At 45.5% G+C, this 24,210-nt stretch overlaps 1 protein-coding gene across 2 annotated transcripts in view; it reads right to left on the bottom strand.

Annotated features, from left to right (window-relative positions):
- Nucleotides 1-24,210, bottom strand: part of PLPP3 (phospholipid phosphatase 3) — a 116,589-nt gene that overhangs the window by 6,193 nt on the left and 86,186 nt on the right. For both annotated transcript variants that reach the window (XM_089656569.1, XM_089656568.1), the window contains exon 5: nt 11,678-11,854. In XM_089656569.1, coding sequence (XP_089512695.1) covers nt 11,678-11,854 — 177 coding nt within the window. The remainder of the gene's footprint in view (nt 1-11,677; nt 11,855-24,210) is intronic.

Here is a 24,210-nt window from a genome sequence, read left to right as displayed (position 1 = left end):
ACAGTTTACTATGCTTCAGTTATGAATAAATACAGTGAATGATCATTACAGATCACTCATTGTGTTCATTCAGGAAAGGAATGGGCTGGAAAATGTGACATATTTACCAGACCTTTCCCCAACTTTCTATCCTGAAGGATCACACTGTTTGCTTGCAGCAGCTGGTGGGAAGGAAAGGAGGGATCCAGCAGCACTGCGGGGGTGGGGGCACACAGGGGGTCCTGGGCAGCAGGGGGAAATGTATGGTGCACAAGGAGGGTGATGGGTGCTGTGGAGGAAGGGGGGGGGACACAATTACTGAAACTGATCTCCTGCATGACTCTTTCTGCAGCAGCTGAAATCATGCGGGAGGGAGAGGAGAAGAAGCCGGCTTTCAGCTGCTGCAGGGAGAGCCATACAGGGGATCGGTTCCAGTAATTGCCTCCCACACTGTGCTGATCACCCCCCCTGCCCATATTCATCTCACCAGCTGTCTGGGCCCCCTGTGCTGGCCTGGGCCCCATACGGGAGGACTGGTGGTACCCCCTTATCCACAGCCCTGCCCAAATGCATTGGATTTCTTACATAGCCTTGCACCTGATTTTATCTGGACTTTTAGCACTTCAATTCTTCATAAGCGATAAAGAACCTGACAGAAGTTCTACCACTTCAACGCTAACCAACGAACTTTGACTAAAGACTTTAAAACGCACAGTTTACGACAATCCAGTGCATTGATCAGGCGCTCACATATTTATTTATTTATTTCAGGTACTTATATAGCACCGTCAATGTACGTAGCGCTTTACATATATATTGCACATTCACATCAGTCCCCGCCCCTGAGGGGCGTACAATCTAAAGTCCCTAACTCACATTCATACCTACACATTTTTTGATTGAAAAATATACTTTTTTTACAGAAGTATAAAAAAACACGATACTCGTAATCGGGGTACATCTCACCCTATACTGCGACGCAGCGCATAATACACCACATTGCAATATAGTTCCAGGCATACAATAAATACATTCAATAAATACATTCACTCAGTGGTATGATGCCTGACGTGATGTGCGTGGCGAACGAATCCCCAGACCATCACGTCATGGATAGCGCCGCTTACTCCGAGACCATAGCATGCTTGGAAAATATTTCCCATAATTACCATAATCACAAAATGCAAGATACGATAAGTACAGTTTACAAAAAGCATCAGGTGTGTGGGGGGAGGGGAAAAGGGGTCACAGGCCCGAAGCTTTATTGAAGGGGAAAAGACACGCAAGGGGGGGTAGGGGGAAGGGGAGATCTTCAGACGTCCCCTTCCTCCTTAAAGTCCATCAAGGTATAGTCCCTGATCAGTCTACGGCAGTCCTCAATGGACATCCTCTCCCGCTGGTGGATGAGGCGCTTCCTGGAGCACCATAAAGCGTCCTTAAAACAACACAGCACCCGCCAGGCGCCGTCAATGTCCTCCAGGGTAAAAGTTCCACAGAAAAGTCCATTCAACACCCCAAAGTGTGTGATGGCTGTCTGTGGCACAAAGTCCTTGAGTTCGGGTTCCAGGGCCCTCAACAGGGCCTGAGCAAAAGAGCACTCCCAGAAAACGTGGTGGGCCGTTTCCTCGTGGATGATGATGAAGGGGCAGTGCCTGTATCTGCTCAGGTTCCTGGCATGCATGAATGTCCTGGGAGGCAACCCCCCTTGGATTGCCATCCATGCCAGGTCCTTGTGCCTTTCATTCATACATACATATTTTTTTTAAGTCCGCAAACGTGCAAACTACAACGAAAAACCCGTAAGTGATCACAAAAAAGTGCAAGTGCAAAACACCACACGGAAAAATGCACTTAGGGGTGTGCTTTGTCCTTCCCCCGAAGGGATTGGACCACTACCCTGATCCCCCGGGGCACGAGGCTCCTGACAGGGACAAGGTTCCCATTTGGTCCTCCTGGCCAAAAGGCCTGGTGGACCACCGTTCCTTGTGTCCAGCCGAAGCCGGACACCCAGTGCTTGGTCAAAGGGCTCTCCCGATAGAGAAAACCCCCTAGGGACAGGGGAGGAAGGAACCAAAAGGCCACACATCCTCCCCCTAGACTTCAGGGCAGGCCCGAGGACCCACACCCTCCATCCTGTGAGGAAAATTCATACATACACATACTAGGGCCAATTTAGACAGGAGCCGATTCACCTACCAACCTTTGGAGGGCGGCAGGAGACTGGAGTACCTGGAGGAAACCCATGCAGGCACAGGGAGAACATGCAAACTCCAGGCAGGTAGTTCCGTGGTTGGGATACATATTTGAAAGGTCCACAAAAAAAGCCAACACCGGATCCAATAATGGAGGCTTAGGCTAGAAGCCGTTTGTCTATCTCTAATGGAACTAGCGATTGCTCCTTGCTGGGATTTGTAGTCCCAGAGCCGCTGCCTGCTGGCCACTCACAGAATGATGTCTGAACTTATCCTACAATGACATTGCTATTCTCCAGCTTCATCCCTGCTGACACAAAAGGTTCGCAGCAATGGTAGGAAGAGATATTTAGCCACGATTTCCTGAATATCCAATAAAGGGATCCGTCAGCAGGATGTGAAATAGACGACTTTTACATATCGGGGCTGAGATACGGCTGCAGCGGAATAGGAGTGTGAGCCGTCAACTTTCCAGCCACCTCCACCTAATTTCCTGCGACTCCCGACAACTCGCAGTGTCAGCTGGGGACAGCGCACAGCAGGGGGTCACACATCCCTCCAGGGTCATCCATAACACTCACTTTATGACTTTTTGTTCGGGTTTTATGAGACCTTGTGTTTTTGTAGGCTTTATTTATGGCTGGATTTACTTTCTCATTATATTCCTGTAAATATTATGAAAAACACATGGCCGCGTGATCAACTTTATTCCGAAAAAAAAAAATATTTTACATGGAAAAAAAGTGGTAACCAGTAACCAATAGCAGGCAATCAGAGTTTGCTTTATCAAGGTCCGACAAGTAGAAGATGGATTCTGATTGGATGTTGTGGTCACTGGACTTTGCACTTAACTTTTTGCTTTGTGTTCAGCTTTACTGAATGAGACTAAATGAATTCTTGTACGTCCTACGATGTCAGCAATCATATCAAAGTCAGATCACTGATTACCTAACACATCATGAGATCGGCATTGTTAGTATATAATGTCAGCACTCTCTAACGGGGATATGCTATATTCTGATGTCTCTAGCGAATGGATAGGCTGCGTTCTCAGTGATGTCACCGCTCTCTAGTGAATGGATAGGCTGCATTCTCTGTGATGTCACCGCTCTCTAGTGAATGGATAGGCTGCGTTCTCAGTGATGTCACCGCTCTCTAGTGAATGGATAGGCTGCGTTCTCAGTGATGTCACCGCTCTCTAGTGAATGGATAGGCTGCATTCTCAGTGATGTCACCGCTCTCTAGTGAACGGATAGGCTGCGTTCTCAGTGATGTCACCGGTCTCTAGTGAATGGATAGGCTGCGTTCTCAGTGATGTCACCGGTCTCTAGCGAATGGATAGGCTGCACTCTCAGTGATGTCACCGCTCTCTAGCGAATGGATAGGCTGCGTTCTCGGTGATGTCACCGCTCTCTAGCGAATGGATAGGCTGCGTTCTCGGTGATGTCACTGCTCTCTAGCGAATGGATAGGCTGCATTCTCGGTGATGTCACCGCTATCTAGGGAATGGATTGGTTGCATTCTCAGTGATGTCCCTGGTCTCTAGTGATTGGATTGGCTGCATTCTCAGTGATGTCATCGATCTCTAGTGATTGGATAGGCTGCATTCTCAGTGATGTCACCGCTCTCTAGTGAACGGATAGGCTGCATTCTCAGTGATGTCACCTCTCTCTAGTGAATGGATAGGCTGCATTCTCAGTGATGTCACCTCTCTCTAGTGATTGGATAGGCTGCATTCTCAGTGATGTCACCTCTCTCTAGTGAATGGATAGGCTGCATTCTCAGTGATGTCACCGCGCTCTCTAGTGAATGGATAGGCTGCATTCTAAGTGATGTCACCGGTCTCTAGTGAACGGATAGGCTGCATTCTCAGTGATGTCACCGGTCTCTAGTGAATGGATAGGCTGCATTCTCAGTGATGTCACCGCTCTCTAGTGAATGGATAGGCTGCATTCTCAGTGATGTCACCGCTCTCTAGCGAATGGATGGGCAGCAGCAATCAATAAGCTGTAACATATATCAATCAGCCCAATGAAGGATACATTCTGAGTATTATGCGTCACTGTCCTTTAGAAATGTATCTTTGCTGAGGAAGCCTGGAAATCCTGGAGCTCCAGCGGTTGATTCAGTAATTTAGTTTACAGACTGAAACAATTAAGGTATGCAGGGAAGACAGAGGCGCCTCTCAAGAAATCCCTTTTAAGGTTCACCTGGTATTTCGGAGTGACAGGCCTGAAATTGTTACGTTACTAATAGGCTGCCCTTTGCCTCCTCTCTGCAGCTGGGCCGTGTTTGGCTATGGCTGGAGGTTAGACAAACACTGGCAGCTCCCGTGAAATCCAACCTCTGCTGGGCCGGGACTTGCTGCTAAATAGTCCTCAGCCTCATCTGGGTCACACAATGAATGGCGGAATGGCAGAAGAAGGGGGAAACGCTTTTCTTTTTTTTTTCTACGTTGGGTTTGGTCCATTTCCTGAAAAATGAGATCCCCACCCAAAAAATAAACTGCAGATCTGGGTTTGGAATGTGCAGTCATTATTGGGTCGCTGATCTGTCAAACTGCAAAGATTTTTTTTTTTTTACGATTCTTCTGCTGCTTTACATATTTCAGAGGTGAATCGGGCACGCCGGTCCAAATGGAAGTTATATTCGACCAGTGTGTTGTCAGTGGGCTGGATGGAGCCCTTTAATGTGTTCACAAGGCACTCAATTCCACCGAAAGTTTCATTAATTTAGTGTGGGCAGCACGGTGGCTAAATGGTTAGCGCCTGGCAGTACTGGGGTCATTGGTTCGAATGCCTGGAGTTTGCATGTTTTCCCTGTGACTGCATGAGTTTCCTCTGGGTACTCTGGTTTCCTCCCACACTCCACAGACATGCTGGTTGGATAATTGGCTCCTGTCTAAATTGGCCCCAGTATGTGTATGTATGAATGTGAGTTATGCAGGCCATAGACGGGCCGTTTATCTTCCTCCTCTTCTTCTTCCTCTTCTTCTTCCTCTTCTACTTCTTCCTCCTCCTCTTCTTCCTCCTCTTCTTCTTCCTCCTCCTCTTCTTCCTCCTCCTCCTCTTCCTCCTCTTCTTCTTCCTCCTCCTCTTCTTCCTCCTCCTCCTCTTCCTCCTCTTCTTCTTCCTCCTCTTCTTCTTCCTCCTCCTCTTCTTCCTCCTCTTCTTCCTCCTCTTCTTCTTCCTCCTCCTCTTATTCCTCCTCCTCCTCTTCCTCCTCCTCCTCTTCCTCCTCTTCCTCCTCCTCCTCTTCCTCCTCTTCTTCTTCCTCCTCCTCCTCTTCCTCCTCTTCTTCTTCCTCCTCCTCCTCTTCCTCCTCCTCCTCTTCTTCCTCCTCTTCTTCTTCCTCTTCTTCTTCTGCTTCTTCCTCTTCTTTTTCTTCTTTTTCTTTTTGTTCTCTTTTTCATCTTCTTCTTCCTCTTCCTCTTCTTCTTCTTTTTCTTTATCTACTTTCTTTTCTTCTTTTTCTTCTTCTTAATCTTCCTCTTCTTTTTCTTCTTCTTCTTCTGTTTCTTGCAGGTCACGGCTCATGCACAGATTTTTTTATCGGTAAAATGATCGGCCGATTTGCCCATCATTGCCGGGAAAATCGGCCGCGAATTTTCCAACATGACCGATAGAAAACCTGTGCAAAAAATCCGAAAACTGGCCGACCAATTAACCCACTAACAGTGCAAAAATCGGCCGATTTTTGACCCATCTATGGCCAGCATTAGGGACCTTAGATTGTACGCCCCTTGAGGGTCAGGGACTGATGTGAATGTACAATATATATGTAAAGTGCTGCGTAAATTGATGGCGCTATATAAGTACCTGAAATAAATAATAATTAATTTACAAGATGATATTATTTTCTGTGTCTTTGAAACCTATTGTAAAATAAAAATGTTTCTTCTGTAATGCAATGGGGAGCGTCGTCCCCTCCCCCACCACCAGCTCAGTAGCTGTTCCTACAAAATAAAATGGTTTACATTCCGTCTGTAAAATGTGAAAATGAATATTTTGTCTTTTTTATAACAGCTACAATGTATTAGATACCATTTCTATCTTTGTGTTGGAATAAAGTGCTTTTTTTTAGGACTGATCACTGTATTGGTGTCACTGGGGTGTCAGTGACACCAAGTTAGTTCCCCCCAATGTCAGAATGTCTCTGCAGCTTCTGGCAGGGGACAGGCTTTTCTAATCAGGCTGTTGTTACTTTCTAAACAAAAGGCAGCTGTTCCTGGAATGTATTTGGCTGATCTAAACGGAATATTCAATTATTTTAGCAAGTGCGTAAGGCTTTGTGCACCTCCGCAAGAGGGCGTACAATGTGCATACGGCGTAAATGGCCGACATACATACAGTTCTTTCCCTCCATCTGTAATGCTCGGCAATCACCAGGTGCCGGCGAGTAATCACCGGCTGGGATCTGGTGATTGACAGCTGAGACTGTGAATAGTGGAGCAGGTAGGGCGCGCATACGGCTCGAGCTCGCCCCCTACCCGGAAATGCAAAATCATGTATATATTTGTGATTTTGCGCACCCCTAGAGCGGAGGGAAAGCGTTAATACGGACCCGGCTTATCCCTAAGCCCACTGTGGAGGGCAGGCAGAGGCTATTCACTAAGCACAGAGCAATGAATGGACAACATTTGGTAGCCTAGAACAGCCGACCACAAACCACATGAATGAATGGAAAATGTCTCCCCACCGTCGCTTTTTACATCGTTGCCCTAAATGATTCCGTAGTATTTGTATCAATCCGTAGTCATTTCCTGCACAGTAATTGTGGTGAAGATGACGTCCACTTCCTCTAATATAGAAGGTGATTTCATGGCGGTCGTATGTTGTGCGGCCAAAGATGACGCAGCGCCAGGAAAGGCAGAGGGCATGGATGTTATGGAAGAATGACATCATCCCCGCATTGTTCTGGTGTGTGACCCCTCTGCTCCGCTCATATCTGTGGCATGACACCAGCAGTCCCGCTACACACACGGGCCCTCTGCAGGCGCGGCGGCTGCTCACCCCCAACAATAACTTGTCAGTATTCAGACGCACAAAGGTCACGCTTCATTTACCGCCTGTATTTTAAGCAGCTGTCAGTATGGAACTGAATCATGGAAATATTTGTTGTTCAAGCTGCTGGCTGATGGCACATCTTCAGAATTTATTATAAATAAAGCGTTACTAAACCCCGGACCCCGCATTCACTATATCTTGTCTCCCCGGACCCCGCATTCACTATTTCTGGTCTCCCCGGACCCTGCATTCACTATATCTTGTCTCCCCGGACCCCGCATTCACTATATCTGGTCTCCCCGGACCCTGCATTCACTATATCTGGTCTCCCCGGACCCCGCATTCACTATATCTTGTCTCCCCGGACCCCGCATTCACTATTTCTGGTCTCCCCGGACCCTGCATTCACTATATCTTGTCTCCCCGGACCCCGCATTCACTATATCTGGTCTCCCCGGACCCTGCATTCACTATATCTGGTCTCCCCGGACCCCGCATTCACTATATCTTGTCTCCCCGGACCCCGCATTCACTATATCTTGTCTCCCCGGGACCCTGCATTCACTATATCTGGTCTCCCCGGACCCTGCATTCACTATATCTGCTCTCCCCGGACCCTGCATTCACTATATCCGCTCTCCCCAGACTCCGCATTCACTATATCCGCTCTCCCCGGACCCTGCATTCACTATATCTGCTCTCCCCGGACCCTGCATTCACTATATCCGGTCTCCCCGGTCCCGGCATTCACTATATCTGCTCTCCCCGGACCCCGGCAATAGGGGATCATGGGGCCCCTGTGTCTTCGCCCACACTCAAACCACACCAAAAAAGCCTATGAAGGGTACCAGGGGCATCTCAGGGGGCCCCCTACTGACCCTGGGCCCTCAGGCAGTGCCCGAGAGCCCAAATGGTCAGTCTGCCCCTGGTTACAAATTTACAGTTTACAGTGTGAGTGATCACAGGGGGACTGAGGAAATGGTTCAAGTCTGATGGTATCTTCACATCTTAGGGAAAGTCAACGGTCATGAAGGATATCTCTTCAATGATAAAAGGCAGAGTGTTTTGGAAAAATGGAACTGCTGCTTCAAAGTTACAGTGTATAGTCTGAGCGATCGCTAGGGGAGACTGAGGAAATGCTTCCTCCCACCTGCAGCAGACTGATGACATCATCTCAGCCTAGGCAGAGTCACTGGGGCTCAAGGATGGCTTTTTCATGATAAAAGATTTATATCTTTGTGGCACGTCATGGATTTTTTTGGCTTACTGACAGGTCCTCTTTATCCTTGACACTACACATTGTGAGAACATATTGGGGACAAGCCGTGTCATGGCGTGCATTCTTCTCCTGTTATTCTTCTGTTGACTTCTGGCCGCAGTTTCAGATAATACTTCAGGCGCAGCTTGATTAGCCGTTCGGTTTTTCCACGAGGTTCCCGAATTAAGAGAGAACACATGTCTGGGTTGGGTTTCCAGAGACGGCCGTCTGGTCCCCGCTGCAAGCCGTGCAAATTGCATGAGAACCAGAAAAGTGGCTCTAAGCTGCAATCATGGTAAACTGATTTGCACAAATCTCGAATCAAGAGGGTTCTTTCCAATGAAAACAAGCTGGTGGAGATTCCCAGGGTGGCGAGCACGGCGTCCGCGCTGGGAAAGTCTTCCACTGACGGCTCCGCCTCCTACGGACTCCTGACACTTGGAACCAGGGATGTAGATAAAAGTGTAGATTTGGTATTCGTATTTTATGACATTTATGGTTTGTTACATTGTAGTTCTATGTTTGTTACTTTGTATTTGTATGATTTGTTACATTGTAGTTCTAAGTTTGTTACTTTGTACGATTTGTTACATTGTATTTGTATGTTTGTTACATTATATTTGTATGATTTGTTACATTGCATTTGTATGTTGGTTAGAAGGTAGTTGTATGTTTGTTACATTGTACTTGTATGATTTGCTACATTGTATTTGTATGTTTGTTACTTTGTATTTGTATGATTCGTTGCATTGAATTTGTATGTCCGTTACATTGTATTTGTATGTCCGTTACATTGTATTTCTATGATTTGTCACATTGTATTTGTATGTGTGTTACATTGTATTTCTATGATTTGTCACATTGTATTTGTGTAATTTGTTACATTATATTTGTATGATTTGTTGCATTGGATTTGTATGATTTGTTACATTGTATTTGTATGTTTGTTACTTTGTATTTGTATGATTTGTTGAAGTGTAGTTGTATGTTTGTTACTTTGCATTTGTATGTATGTTACATTGTATTTGTATGATTTGTTGCATTGTATTTGTATGATTTGTTGAAGTGTAGTTGTATGTTTGTTACTTTGTATTTGTATGTATGTTACATTGTATTTGTATGATTTGTTGCAATTCATTTGCATGTTTGTTACATTATATTTGTATGATTTGTTACATTGTATTTGTATGATTTGTTGCATTGTATTTGTATGATTTGTTACATTGTACTTGTATGATTTGTTGCAATTCATTTGCATGTTTGTTACATTATATTTGTATGTTTGTTACATTATATTTGTATTATTTGTTACATTATATTTGTATTGTTTGTTACATTATATTTGTATTATTTGTTACATTATATTTGTATTGTTTGTTACATTATATTTGTATTATTTGTTACATTATATTTGTATGTTTGTTACATTAAATTTGTATGGTTGTTAAATTGTATTTGTATGATTTGTTACATTGTATCCTGACTGTTTGCAACAAATGACATTTTCCCTGCACTCATCCTAGCAGACTCTGATCATTGCATTATGTCAAAAGTCAAGGAGGCGAGGTAACCCGATCGGTGTGGTAATGGCTAAACCATCTGGCTGGCCATATGGACTAGTTGTGCCGGTCATGTGACATCACAGCGGTGGGAACGATGAGCACAGGGCTGCTCCATGCCAGATTGTATGGAAGAGACGCAATATGACCAATGACACTGCAGCCTTTCCCTTCCATTTCTGCCAACACTCACATTTAGGGACCTGTCTTCCAACTTAGCTAGAGTCCTCCAGCAGAGCAGAGTATTTCAGGAGAGGAGAGTTATAGAGGAAGGAGCGGAGTCCTCCAGCAGCGCAGAGTATTTCAGGAGAGGAGAGTTATAGAGGAAGGAGCGGAGTCCTCCAGCAGCGCAGAGTATTTCAGGAGAGGAGAGGAGAGTTATAGAGGAAGGAGCGGAGTCCTCCAGCAGAGCAGAGTATTTCAGGAGAGGAGAGTTCTAGAGGAAGGAGCGGAGTCCTCCAGCAGCGCAGAGTATTTCAGGAGAGGAGAGTTATAGAGGAAGGAGCGGAGTCCTCCAGCAGCGCAGAGTATTTCAGGAGAAGAGAGCTATAGAGGAAGGAGCGGAGTCCTCCAGCAGAGCAGAGTATTTCAGGACAGGAGAGTTATAGAGGAAGGAGCGGAGTCCTCCAGCAGCGCAGAGTATTTCAGGAGAGGAGAGTTATAGAGGAAGGAGCGGAGTCCTCCAGCAGAGCAGAGTATTTCAGGAGAGGAGAGTTCTAGAGGAAGGAGCGGAGTCCTCCAGCAGCGCAGAGTATTTCAGGAGAGGAGAGTTATAGAGGAAGGAGCGGAGTCCTCCAGCAGCGCAGAGTATTTCAGGAGAAGAGAGCTATAGAGGAAGGAGCGGAGTCCTCCAGCAGCGCAGAGTATTTCAGGAGAGGAGAGTTATAGAGGAAGGAGCGGAGTCCTCCAGCAGCGCAGAGTATTTCAGGAGAGGAGAGTTATAGAGGAAGGAGCGGAGTCCTCCAGCAGAGCAGAGTATTTCAGGAGAGGAGAGTTATAGAGGAAGGAGCGGAGTCCTCCAGCAGCGCAGAGTATTTCAGGAGAGGAGAGCTATAGAGGAAGGAGCGGAGTCCTCCAGCAGAGGATTTCAGGAGAGGAGTTACAGAGGAAGGAGCGGAGTCCTCCAGCAGCGCAGAGTATTTCAGGAGAGGAGAGTTAGAGGAGGAGCGGAGTCCTCCAGCAGCGCAGAGTATTTCAGGAGAGGAGAGTTAGAGGAGGAGCGGAGTCCTCCAGCAGCGCAGAGTATTTCAGGAGAGGAGAGTTAGAGGAGGAGCGGAGTCCTCCAGCAGAGCAGAGCATTTCAGGAGAGGAGAGTTACAGAGGAAGGAGCGGAGTCCTCCAGCAGCTCGCAGTGTGGTGTAGCTCAGTGTCACTCACCTCTACATACTACAAAGCCCTCCACCAACGTGTTCATTCCCCATTGCAGTACAACAAGCCCTCTTTCATGAGAGTCCTGCTGACCAGTGAAATTCCTGATGGAAGCCGGCTCCGGCCTTTCCTCGCACAATCACACTTTATAAGACGGAGCAATAATAGAAAGGGCCGGTTATGTCTCAGATCTCCGGGTCACAGCTCACTGATTCCCTCATTAGATACAGCCCGGAATTCTTTCATGATCTCATATTTATGGGAATTTTAGTCCGGCCATTTAATTTCCTGTGTGAAGCTGCGCACAGTACTTACTATGCAGTACGCCACCAGCGCTCCCTGTACGAATCCTGCCAGTACGTCCGAGGGATGGTGCTTATGGTCCGAGACCCGGGACAGTCCCGTGTAGAACGCCATCATCAGCAGCGTGAACTGCAGGAGCGGGCGCAGAAGGCGTGCTCCTCGCCACGTAAACCGCGACTGCAGGTAGAACTGAAAAAGAAAGAGAAGATTTTCCTGTTATATTCAATGTATAAAGAACAAGAAAAAAAATCTATGTACAGTATATATTCCAATGGATACAACAGAGCTCATGGGGGGGGGGGCTTGAAAGTTGGATACACGGTGATGAAATCTGACATTTCCACAAAGCACAAGCTCGTCTTTCTCAAGCAACACATATGTACTATCAGGGGCGGACCGACAACTCATGGGGCCCCTGGGCAATAGGAAATCATGGGGCCCCTGTGTCCTTGCCCACACTCAAACCACACCCAAAAAAGCCTATGAAAGGTACCAAGGGCATCTCATGGGGCCCCCTACTGACCCCGGGCCCTCGGGCAGTGCACGAGTGGCTAAATGGTCAGTCCACCCATGTAATATATATATATATATATCAGGCCCGGATCTAGTCTAGGGGAGTGCTGGGTGGGCTATGCCCCCCACCCCCAGATTGTAGTTGTGCCCCCCCTCCAGATCTCTGAGACTGCATCCACTAATCCATGAGATTTAATGGGGACAATTGATATTAGTGGGACTCCGATGGGGACAATTTATGTAAGGGAGCAATCTGATGGAGACAATCTGATGGGGATATTTGATTTAGGGGGGCACTCTGATGAGGACGTTAGATGCAGGGGGCAGTCTGAAGACATTTGATGTAAAGAAGCATTCTGACGATGCAATTGATGTAAGGGGGCACGCTGATGGAGACAATTGATGTAATGGGAGGAAATGAAGGGGACAATTGATGTAAGGGTGCACTCTGCTGGGGACAACCTGATGGGGATATTTATGTAGGGGGGCACTCTGAAGACATTTGATGTAAAGATGCATTCTGATGATGCAATTGATGTAAGGGGGCACTCTGATGGAGACAGTTGATGTAAGGGGGCACTCTGATGGAGACAGTTGATGTAAGGGGGCATTCTGATGGAGACAGTTGATGTAAGGGGGCATTCTGATGGAGACAGTTGATGTAAGGGGGCACTCAGATGGGGACAATTGATGTAAGGGGGGAAATGATGGGGACAATTGATGTAAGGGGGCACACTGATGGGGACAAATGATGTAGGGGGGCACTCTGATGGGGATATTTGTTGTAGGGGGGCACTCTGGTGAGGACATTAGATGTGGGGCCTGTCTGAAGACATATGATGTAAAGTAGCATTCTGATGATGCAATTGATGTAAGGGGACACTTTGATGGGGACAGTTGATGTAAGGGGGCATTCTGATGGAGATAGTTGATGTAAGGGGCAGGGGCGGACTGACAACTCCTGGGGCCCCCGGGCAATAGGGGATCATGGGGCCCCTGTGTCCTTGCCCAAACTCAAAAAAGCCTATGAAAAAGATACCAGGGCATCTCATGGGGCCCCCTACTGACCATGGGCCCTCGGGCAGTGCCCGAGTTTCCAAATGGTCAGTCCGCCCCTGGTAAGGGGGCATTCTGATGGGGACCATTGATGTAAAGAGGCACACTGATGGGGACAATTGATGTAAAGAGGCACACTGATGGGGACAATTGATGTAAAGAGGCACACTGATGGGGACAATTGATGTAAAGAGGCACACTGACAGGGACAATTGAATTAAGGGGGCACTCTGATGGAGGCAATTGATGTAAAGGGACACTCTGATCTGGACAGTTGATATAAGGGGGAATTCTGATGTGGATATTTCATGTAGGGGGCACTCTGATGAGAACATTAGATGCAGGGGGCAGTCTGAAGGGAACATTTGATGTAAAGAAGCATTCTGATGATGCAATTGATGTAAGGGAGCACTTTGATGGGGACACTTGAAGTAAGGGGGGACTCTTATAGGAACCTCTATGTAAGGGGGATCTCCAATGAGACTCCTGATATAAAGTGGCACAGGTTTTGTTTTTTCATTCTAATCTAATGACAGCCTAATACATGTTAGCATTCCCTGTTCACTCCTGCACTACCTGACAGACATTGTATCTGGGTTGTAACCAGGGACGGACTGACAACTCATGGGGCCCCCGGGCAATAGGGGATCATGGGGCCCCTGTGTCCTCGCCCACACCCAAGAAAAGCCAACGAAAGGTTCTAGGGGCATCTCATGGGGCCACCTACTGACTGCGGGCCCTCGGGCATTGCCCGAGTGCTCGAATGGTCAGTTCGCCCCTGGTTGTGACTTGTGGTACAGAAGTTTGCTGAGTTTATAGAGAATACTTGTTCCCTGCATCTCTGTCACAATATTGACATTATGCCCCTTGACATCCTATTTTTCTGCAGATCAGACAGGCTAGATCAGGTCCCAATATACAGTATATTATATGGAATAGATTAGATAGAAAAGCCAAGCAGACTGCTAACAGCAGAGCATTTCCTCCACTAGGGGTTCATTGGCACCTCTTTTTTTTACATACAAAGCAGCAGATACCAATTAGACACAAAGGCAGGAAAGATATTATTTATCCTGATTTCCCCTTTTGTTTTCCTTCAGCTAATTAGCAAATACATAGAACAAAAGCATCTCGAAAATGGATCTTTTCCATGAAGTCTGATGTTCTATTTTTTTTCGCCAGCATGTTATTTCTATAGAGAGGCGTTAAGTCTTCCTTTACACGCTGACGCCTACACAGGCAGGGATCCTGATTTAGCTAAAATTACATTTACTGGCTGGGAGTCTGTTTAGGAGTTGTCGGCCAGGCGGAAGTCGAGGAGCCGTCCCTGAACTTGATATCGTCTTATAAATCTGCAAGCCAGAAAAACTACCAAAAACTGCAGTCTTTAGGAGCTTTTTAATGACCTATTTTATATCAAATCAGAGTAATAACTAAAGAGAACCGGTCACCTAGAGTGTTCATTGAAAGAATGGATTAGTAGCACTGGAACCCTAAAATTTGTATTTCTATATAGTAGAGTTACAGTTTTGTTTGAACAAGGTTTCCCAGTTCTGGTCTGGAAGCTTCTACACGCCAAAGAATTCCCACAATTTCCTTGGTTTCAGATGTTGCTGAGAGGATCTGAGATTGCGCCATACCACACATTAACAGTCCAGATAAAAATTGATTCAGATCAAATAAATCCAATGCATTCCAGGGGCCATAAAGCTCCCTCTTCATCAGGGCTTAAAGATGAAAAACAATGTATATAAACTGAACTGGATGAAGAATGTAATATTTTTGGCATTTGGACCATTTATTATGTCTTACCCCATATATTGCATTCTCCATTTAGTCCAGTCTAGTTGATATACTGTACATGTCCATTCATATTTATACAAACTGTTTCTCATTTTAGGCCCTGATGAAGGAGTTGATTTCTGGCCCCCGAACGCATTGGCTCGATTTGATCTTACATTGGAATAATAGTGTACCTGGATTATTAAAGCTGAAATCCGGACCATAATTGTTTCCATGCAGTGGGGCTGTGCCCGCACTGCATGGGTTAACTTCTCGTTTTCGTCTAGGGGATTGGAGAGTCAAGGCATACTCACCTAATCCTCTAATCCTCCCCTCGCAAGACTGGTCTTTGCGGCTCCTGCCCCCCCACGCGGTGTAGCGGTCTAGTGTGGAATGTTCCTGGTGTCATAGACCAGCTCTGGACCTGAAGATGTTAGGAACAGTCTACCGTTGAACAAGAGGGAGCGTTGTTTTCCAGAGGATCGAAGAATCGAAAAGTTGATATCGATGGCCATACATATTTATATGCATTATTTCTCATTGTTAGGCCCTGATGAAGGAGGTGATTTCTAGCCACTGAAACATGTTGGATAGATTTGATCTTACATCAGAATTATGTTGTACCTGGACTATTAAGTTGTGGTGTGACAATTCAGTCTCAGATCCCTAACAAGACATGGGAAGGACTCTAACTCTTTCCCCATTGTACCTGAAACAAAATAAAAAGCTTTGGCTGGACTGGGCTTCCATATATACAATGCAGTATTAGTGCTAAACTACATGGACCAATAATAAATTGGCAACAAGCCTTTATTGGGTTTGTATATTAGCACTGGGCACATGGGAGCCCATCCAGCACCCATGTGTCTCCAGGCTTCATTCAACTGGTTTTCAGATGACTGTAGGTGCCACACGAGGAAAAGATGATAGATAGATGGATAGATTATAGATAGATAGACATTGGATAGATAGATAGATAGATAGATAGATAGATAGATAGATAGATAGATAGATAGAATGATAATAGATACAGTTGCAAGAAAAAGTATGTGAACCCCTTGGGATTACGCAGAGTTTTGCATGAATTGGGCATAAAATGTGCTCTGAACGTCATCTAAGTCACAACAATAGAAGAACACAGTCTGCTGAACATAATACTACACAAACATTAGATGTTGCCATGGTTTAATTGCACATAACATGTAAACATTCACAGTGCAGGGAGGAAAAAGTATGTGAGGCCCTAGCTTAATGACTTCTCCCAGAGCTAATTGGAACCAGGAGTGAGCCAACCTTGACTCCAATCAGTGTGATGATATTGGATGTGTTGCTGACAGCTGTCCTGCCCTTAAAAAACACACACCTGTTTTGGGTTTACTGGTTTCAAGAAGCACTGTCTGATGTGAACCATGCCTCACAGAAAAGAGCTCTCAGAAGACCTACGATCAAGAATTGTTGACTTGCATGAAGCTGGAAAGGGTTACAAAAGTATCTCCAAAAGCCTTGATGTTCATGTGTCCACGATAAGACAGACTGTCTACAAATGGAGAAAGTTTAGCACTGTTGATACTCTCCCTAGGCGTAGTCGTCCTGTAAAAATGACTGCCAGAGCACAGCGCAGAATACTGCATAAGGTAAAGAAGAATCCCAGAGTGTCAGCTAAAGACCTACAGAAATCTCTGGCAGATGCTAACATTTTTGTTGACACATCTACAATAAGGAAAACATTAAACAAGAATGGAGTACATGGGAGGACACCACGTAGGAAGCCATTGCTGTCCAAAAGGAATATTGCAGCACGTTTGAAGTTTGCAAAAGAGCACCTGGATGTTCCACAGCACTACTGGCAAAATATACTGTGGACAGATGAAACCAAGATTGAGTTGTTTGGGAAGAACACACAACACTATGTGTGGAGAAAAAAAGGCACAGCACACCAACATCAAAACCTCATCCCCACTGTAAAACATGGCGGAGGGAGCATCATGGTTTGGGGCTGCTTTGCTGCCTCAGGGCCTGGACGGATTGTTGTCATTGATGGGAAAATGAATTCCAGAGTTTATCAAGACATTTTTCAGGAAAACGTACGACCATCTGTCCGCCAACTGAAGCTCCGCAGAGGATGGGTGATGCAACAGGACAATGACCCAAAGCATACAAGTAATTCAACAAAACAATGGCTGCAACAGCACAGAATACACCTTCTGGAGTGGCCCAGTCAGAGTCCTGACCTCAACCCGAATGAAATGCTGTGGCATGACCTTAAGAGAGCGATTCACACCAGACATCCCAAGAATATTGCTACACTGAAACAGTTTTGTGAAGAGGAGTGGTCCAAAATGACTCCAGATTGTTGTGCAGGTCTGATCTGCAACTACAGGAAACGTTTGGTTGAGGTTATTGCTGCCAAAGGAAGGTCAACCAGTTATTAAGTCCAAAGGTTCACATACTTTTTCCTCCCTGCACTGTGAATGTTTACATGTTATGTGCAATTAAACCATGGCAACATCTAATGTTTGTGTAGAATTATGTTCAGCAGACTGTGTTCTTCTATTGTTCCGACTTAGATGACGCTCAGAGCACATTTTATGCCCAATTCATGCAAAACTCCACGTAATCCCAAGGGGTTCACATACTTTTTCTTGCAACTGTAGATAGATAGATAGATAGATAGATAGATAGATAGATAGATAAATAGATAGATTATAGATAGATAGATAGATAGATAGATAGATAGATAGATAGATAGATAGATAATAGATAGATAGATGATAGATAGATAATAGATAGATAGATAGATAGATAGATAGATAGATAGATAGATAGATAGATAGATAGATAGATAGATAGATAATAGATAGATAGATAGATAGATAGATAGATAGATAATAGATAGATAGATAGATAGATAGATAGATAGATAGATAGATCTATTGTATATAGTTGAAGTGATGCCAAGAGCTCATGTGTTATGAGTTGAGTACCTGGCTTCCAGGCGCCATTTTGGGGTGTTAGGAACCCAAGAAGAACATTTGCGATGGGTGTTGCTAAAGTGAAGTAGGTTACACTCATTCTCGGTGAGCACAATAAAGAGCCAAAGAGAAAAAAATATTGTCTATTGTCTGTTCTCCATTGTTCCGGCCTATACTGCGGCCTCACCCCTCTCCATAGGTTTCTGTGGGAACCGTTTGGAACAAAAGGTGAAGAAAAAACACAGGAAAGTGGGATAGTTGGGTCCCGGGAGTCACAGCAGCCTGTGGAAGAACAAACCTCGCTGTGCAGGACAGACGGTTGTCAGGCCTTGCTGACATTTCACACCCTTCCTATAGGAAGGAAGCCTGAGGCCTGGACTTCTCCGCACAGCCCTGAGGTCACTTGTATATTTTTATATTGTCTCCTGTACACCCGGAAACACATGCACAAACCACAAGAGTCATTCTGATGAGAAATATTACTTTCTGACACTTGTAGATGGGGGCATCCCTGGGGCAGAGCATTGCGTGGTATCCTCCGATAGAAGAAACATGTATATACTGAATAGACTCCCTCAAGAGTTGGTTCTGGCCAGCTCAGTGGATCAGCTGCATTCTTTTTTGGAATCACAGAATATAACTGGATATAACATTTATAGGTGATGTTGATCCAGGGAATATCCGATTGCCTCTCGGGGGATCAGGAAGGAATTTTTTTCCCTGCAGGAGCAAATTGGATCGTGCTTTGCTGGGTTTTTTTGTCTTCCTCTGGATCAACTGTGGGTGTAGGATTATAACTTTTTTTTTTAATGGTAAATATTCATCTAGGGTGCCTTTCAAGGTCTAAAATGGATAAGTATTCTGGAGCTTTAATTGTCTCTAAAACCAAAACTTTTTTTTCAGTCTGGAGTATAGAACCTGTCAAGCTTCCCACTTGGGAGATTTTCCTTCTTCCTAGAGATACAACAGGAATTAAGAGGAAATCTCTCCAAAGTGAGGGGCAATCCCTACTTAGTCACCAGAAGGTGTCAACAGTTGGAAGTTTTACCCCATACTTGTGTTCCCATCACAAATCAAAATGTTGTATTTTTCCTTAGTGGCCTCCAGGACAAAACAGAGAGCTTGAACCATCCAAGAAAATTGTGCTCAACCTGAGATTTGGGGTATAAACCCTGAAATTGTAAGTCTTAAGACAATCCCTGACCATTCTCCAGGGGTGCAATGGTAGCATATTCATCTAGATCAGGGGTGTCAAACTGGGGGCCCTCCAGCTGTTGCAAAACTACAAGACCCACCATGCATCTGCCTTTGGGAGTCATGCTTGTAACGGTCAATCTTGCAATGTCTCATTGGACTTGTAGTTTGGCAACAGCTGGAGGGCCGCCAATTTGACACCCGTGGTCTAGAGTGTGTTTCTAGGTCCATGTTGGATTGGATAATAATTCAATTGCTTAAAGTCTAGACAAACCTTTCTTTTTCATTTAGTCTTGAGTAGAGATCAGGGGCAGACTGACAACTCATGGGGCCCCCGGGCAATAGGGGATCATAGGGCCCCTGTGTGCTTGCCCAAACTCAAAAAAGCTTATGAAAAAGGTACCAGGGGCATCTCATGGGGCCCCCTACTGACCCTGGGCCCTCGGGCAATGCCCGAGTTTCCAAATGGTCAGTCCACCCCTGGTAGAGATCCTGTCAAATTTCCCACTGGGGAGACTTTTCTTCTCTGTTTAGAGATACAACAGGAATCAAGAGGAAATCTCTCCAAAGTGAGGAGCAATCCCTACTTAGTCACTGGAATGTGTCAACAATTGGAAGATTTCCCTGGTCAGAAATCAAAATGTTGGATTTTCCCAAACTCTCAGCAATAAATGGTCACCAAGACAAACAGAGAGGGTGAACCATCCAAGAAAAGTGTGCTCACCATGAGATTTAGGGGAAAACCCTGAAATTGGAAAAGCCTTGAGAGAAACCCTGACCATTTCCAATGACTATGTCTATGTTTTTATTTATGTCTATGTTTTTATTCAGTTTTTTTGTTGTTTTTGTATATACATTGTATAATATGTATGTCTATGTAGGTATTCCTTTCTCCAGGTCATGGTACAACTAGTAGTAGTTATTTACATCCAACTGGACTTGATCTGAACTTGATTTTGGTTTTTTTTTAGAGACTCCAAGGGGTTTATTTACTAAAGCTGGAGAGTCCAAAATCAGACTCCCTTCTGCATAGAAACCAATCAGCTTCCAGGTTTCATTGCCAAAGCTTCATTGAACAAGCTGAGGTTAGAAGCTGATTGGTTTCTATGCAGAAGGGAGTCTGATTTTGGACTCTCCAGCTTTAGTAAATAAACCCCCAAGTAACCTCTTTCCATATACTCAAGTTGAACGCAGTCCAGAAGTTGAAGTCTTCCAGTTGAACGTGACTAACGTCTACAGGATAAAACGCGTATCCTCACTGGAAACTTATAAAACCAATCAATGAATAGTGAGAATCCTCAATATTTTGTTTGATTTTTTTTTCAGGAACCAACTGCTCCGTTTAATAGGTGATCTATGTCCTGTATGTGTTTACACATCTCTCGCCTTTCCGATTTTTTTCCTGCAAGATCGGCATCTTCGCCTTCCTACTATTATACCCATGACTGATGTGGCTTGTGGCGTGTTGACGTCAAGTGACGAAACCTTTCACATCCCGCTGTCGCCCTCTGACCTAGGAAGCGATGCATCCTTTTGTGTCACGCTATCTTAATTTATGATGTTTTAGGCACTGGTGATGATGATCCTGGGTGTAAGGAAAAGTGCATCCTGAGGATAGTCAGTTTACGGAAAAAAAACAAAAAAAAGGAGGTCTTATATTGGTTGAATTAGATGGATTTGTGTCTTTTTTCAGCCTATGTAACTTTGCAGATGCATGTAATTATTTACAACAATGTATTGTTATGCAACATAAACACAAAGGAAACAAAGTCTAAGCCAAGAGCTGGTACATGAAACAAATATTTAGAGAGCTTTGCAGATGTTTATAACAAACTAAATGACGAGGACTAACAATAATTTCACTGACCAAAACAACAAGAGAGGTTCTGCTGTCAACTGCGAACTGACTATGTAATCTCTTAGATTGTAAGCTCCCAGGATCAGGCCCTTTTTTTGATTGAACTGTATTGTTGCTGTATTGTCTCCCGTTATATTGAGCAAACTGTTGGCGCCATATAAATCCTGTATAATAATAATAATCATCCATGTACTGTATGCACGTAACATTTGTACTGACATTACATACAGCACATATGTCCCCTATTTATCAGGACACAGGATGCTTCTGACCAGGGGTGGACCGACAACTCATGGGGCCCCCGGGCAATAATAGATCATGGGGCCCCTGTGTCCTTGCCCAAACTCAAAAAAGCCTATGAAAAAGGTACCAGGGGCATCTCATGGGGCCCCCTACAGACCCCAGGGGATCATGGGGCCCCTGAGTCCTTGGCCAAACTCAAAAAAGCCTATGAAAAAGGTACCAGGGGCATCTCATGGGGCCCCCTACTGACCCCAGGGGATCATGGGTCCCCTGTGTCCTTGGCCAAACTCAAAAAAGCCTATGAAAAAGGTACCAGGGGCATCTCATGGGGCCCCCTACTGACCCCAGGGGATCATGGGTCCCCTGTGTCCTTGGCCAAACTCAAAAAAGCCTATGAAAAAGGTACCAGGGGCATCTCATGGGGCCCCCTACTGACCCCAGGGGATCATGGGGCCCCTGTGTCCTTGGCCAAACTCAAAAAAGCCTATGACAAAGGTACCAGGGGCATCTCATGGGGCCCCCTACTGACCCCAGGGGATCATGGGGCCCCTGTGTCCTTGCCCAAACTCAAAAAAGCCTATGAAAAAGGTACCAGGGGCATCTCATGGGGCCCCCTACTGACCCCAGGGGATCATGGGGCCCCTGTGTCCTTGCCCAAACTCAAAAAAGCCTATGAAAAAGGTAGCAGGGACATCTCATGGGCCCCCCTACTGACCCCGGGCCCTCGGGCAGTGCCAGAGTTTCCAAATGGTCAGTCCACCCCTGCTTCTGACACCTTGGTATTCAGGCCAATAGCATACATGTACGCACAAACATTTACATTATTATCCTTCAGGATTTATATAGTGCCAGTCAGGGGCGGACTGACAACTTAAGGGGTCCCCGGGCAATAGGGGATCATGGGGCCCTTGTGTCTTTGCCCAAACTCAAAAAGCCTATGAAAAACGTACCAGGGGCATCTCATGGGGCCCCCGACTGACAGTGCCCGAGTCTCTAAATGGTCAGTCCGCCCCTGGTGCCAGTAACAGATTACTTGTATTCATACAATGTTAAGTCCAGTCCATATACAGTACCGCAGATGCAGAGTTTTTTTTTGTTGTTGCAGCTGAACACCATTCCAGCCTACAAAGCTTCGCACAGGTGTGTGCATGGGGCCACAGTGCAGCAAACAGTTGCGTTCGGACTCATTAAAAAAAAAAACTAAATAAAAAAAAAGTATTGCATATCTAAATGGCGCGTATTTTGCATGGAGAGTGCAAACAAAATGTAGTAAAACCGGCCATAGATCGATTGAATCTCAGCCAGTTCCACAGATATCAGCCCAGATTCGACCCATCTATAGGCAGGCTGGTTGTACTGAAGCCGATATATTGATCAACTTCAGTACAACCAGCCTGTTTAATTTTTTTTCATGTGATCACTACTGGGTGGGGGGGGGGGGGCTGAGGCCGACAGCAGTGATCATTGTGTTTTGCCAACATGGAAGACTTCTCGCTAGCAGAACACAAAAGTGTTGCAGGAGGAAATCCCCCATCAGCATTGATTGTGTTGATGGTGGAATCTAGCAATTTTCTTTCACATGTTGGAGGGATAGAACTTTGCATATTCTATGGTAGTGGTATCCAAACGGTGGTGCTGGTGGCTGGATGGGGCTCTTGGCTTGCCTTTACCTGGACCTTGGGGTACTATTCCATTAGCTGACATCAACGGGGGCACTATTCCTCCCACTGACAGTATCGACGGGGTACTATTCCACCAACTGACATCATGGAGGGCATTATTCATCCCACTGATAACATTGAGGGCACTATTCCTCCCACTGACAGTATTGATGGGGTGCTATTCCACCAACTGACATCATGGAGGGCATTATTCGTCCCACTGACATCATCGAGGGCACTATTCTTCCCACTGACATCATTGAGGGCACTATTCCTCCCACTGACATCATCGAGGGCACTATTCCACCAACTGACAACATTGAGGGCACTATTCCTCCCACTGGCAGTATTGATGGGGTGCTATTCCACCAATTGACATGATGGAGGGCATTATTCGTCCCACTGACATCATCAAGGGCACTATTCCTCCAACTGACATCATCGAGGACACTATTCCACCAACTGACATCATCGAGGACACTATTCCTCCCACTGACATCATCGAGGGCACTATTCCTCCCACTGACATCATCGGGGGCACTATTCCTCCCACTGACATCATCGGGGGCACTATTCCTCCCACTGACATCATCGGGGGCACTATTCCTCCCACTGACATCATCGAGGGCACTATTCCACCAACTGACATCATCGAGGGCACTTTTCCTCCCACTGACATCATCGAGGGCACTATTCCTCCCACTGACATCATCGGGGGCACTATTCCTCCCACTGACATCATCGGGGGCACTATTCCTCCCACTGACATCATCGAGGGCACTATTCCACCAACTGACATCATCGAGGGCACTTTTCCTCCCACTGACATCATCGAGGGCACTATTCCTCCCACTGACATCATCGAGGGCACTATTCCTCCCACTGACATCATCAAGGGTACAGATCTGAAGCAGAACAAGAATGCACGCACAGCTAAGTGTACATTTCAGAAAAGTACATTTTTTTTGTGTTGCAGAAGAGACGTAGCATGTCTTCCCTGCAATAAAGAGCCCCTCCAGTCAGAGTTGTTTTTTTTTTTCTTTTTCTGATTACTTATGCTTTAAATGACAAAATCATCTTTACTGCGTTGCTGGGAAATAATCTTCTTGGAAGAAACATAATTGCTCATGTCAATAGAATTTGTACGCTCTGCAAAAAGTTTGAAAATCCCCCAAAACGAGGCATGAACAGACTGAAGAATCCCTTCGGTATTAAATTCTTTTTTAAATTGGGAATTTCCATTCTTGTAAACCGAGTTTCAAGTTT

Source organism: Staurois parvus, unplaced genomic scaffold, assembly GCF_062004578.1.
Source record: "Staurois parvus isolate SC_StPar_1 unplaced genomic scaffold, SC_StPar_1.0 ptg000917l, whole genome shotgun sequence".
In the NCBI taxonomy this organism is placed as follows: domain Eukaryota; kingdom Metazoa; phylum Chordata; class Amphibia; order Anura; family Ranidae; genus Staurois; species Staurois parvus.
This window is presented reverse-complemented; position numbering and strand designations above follow the sequence as displayed.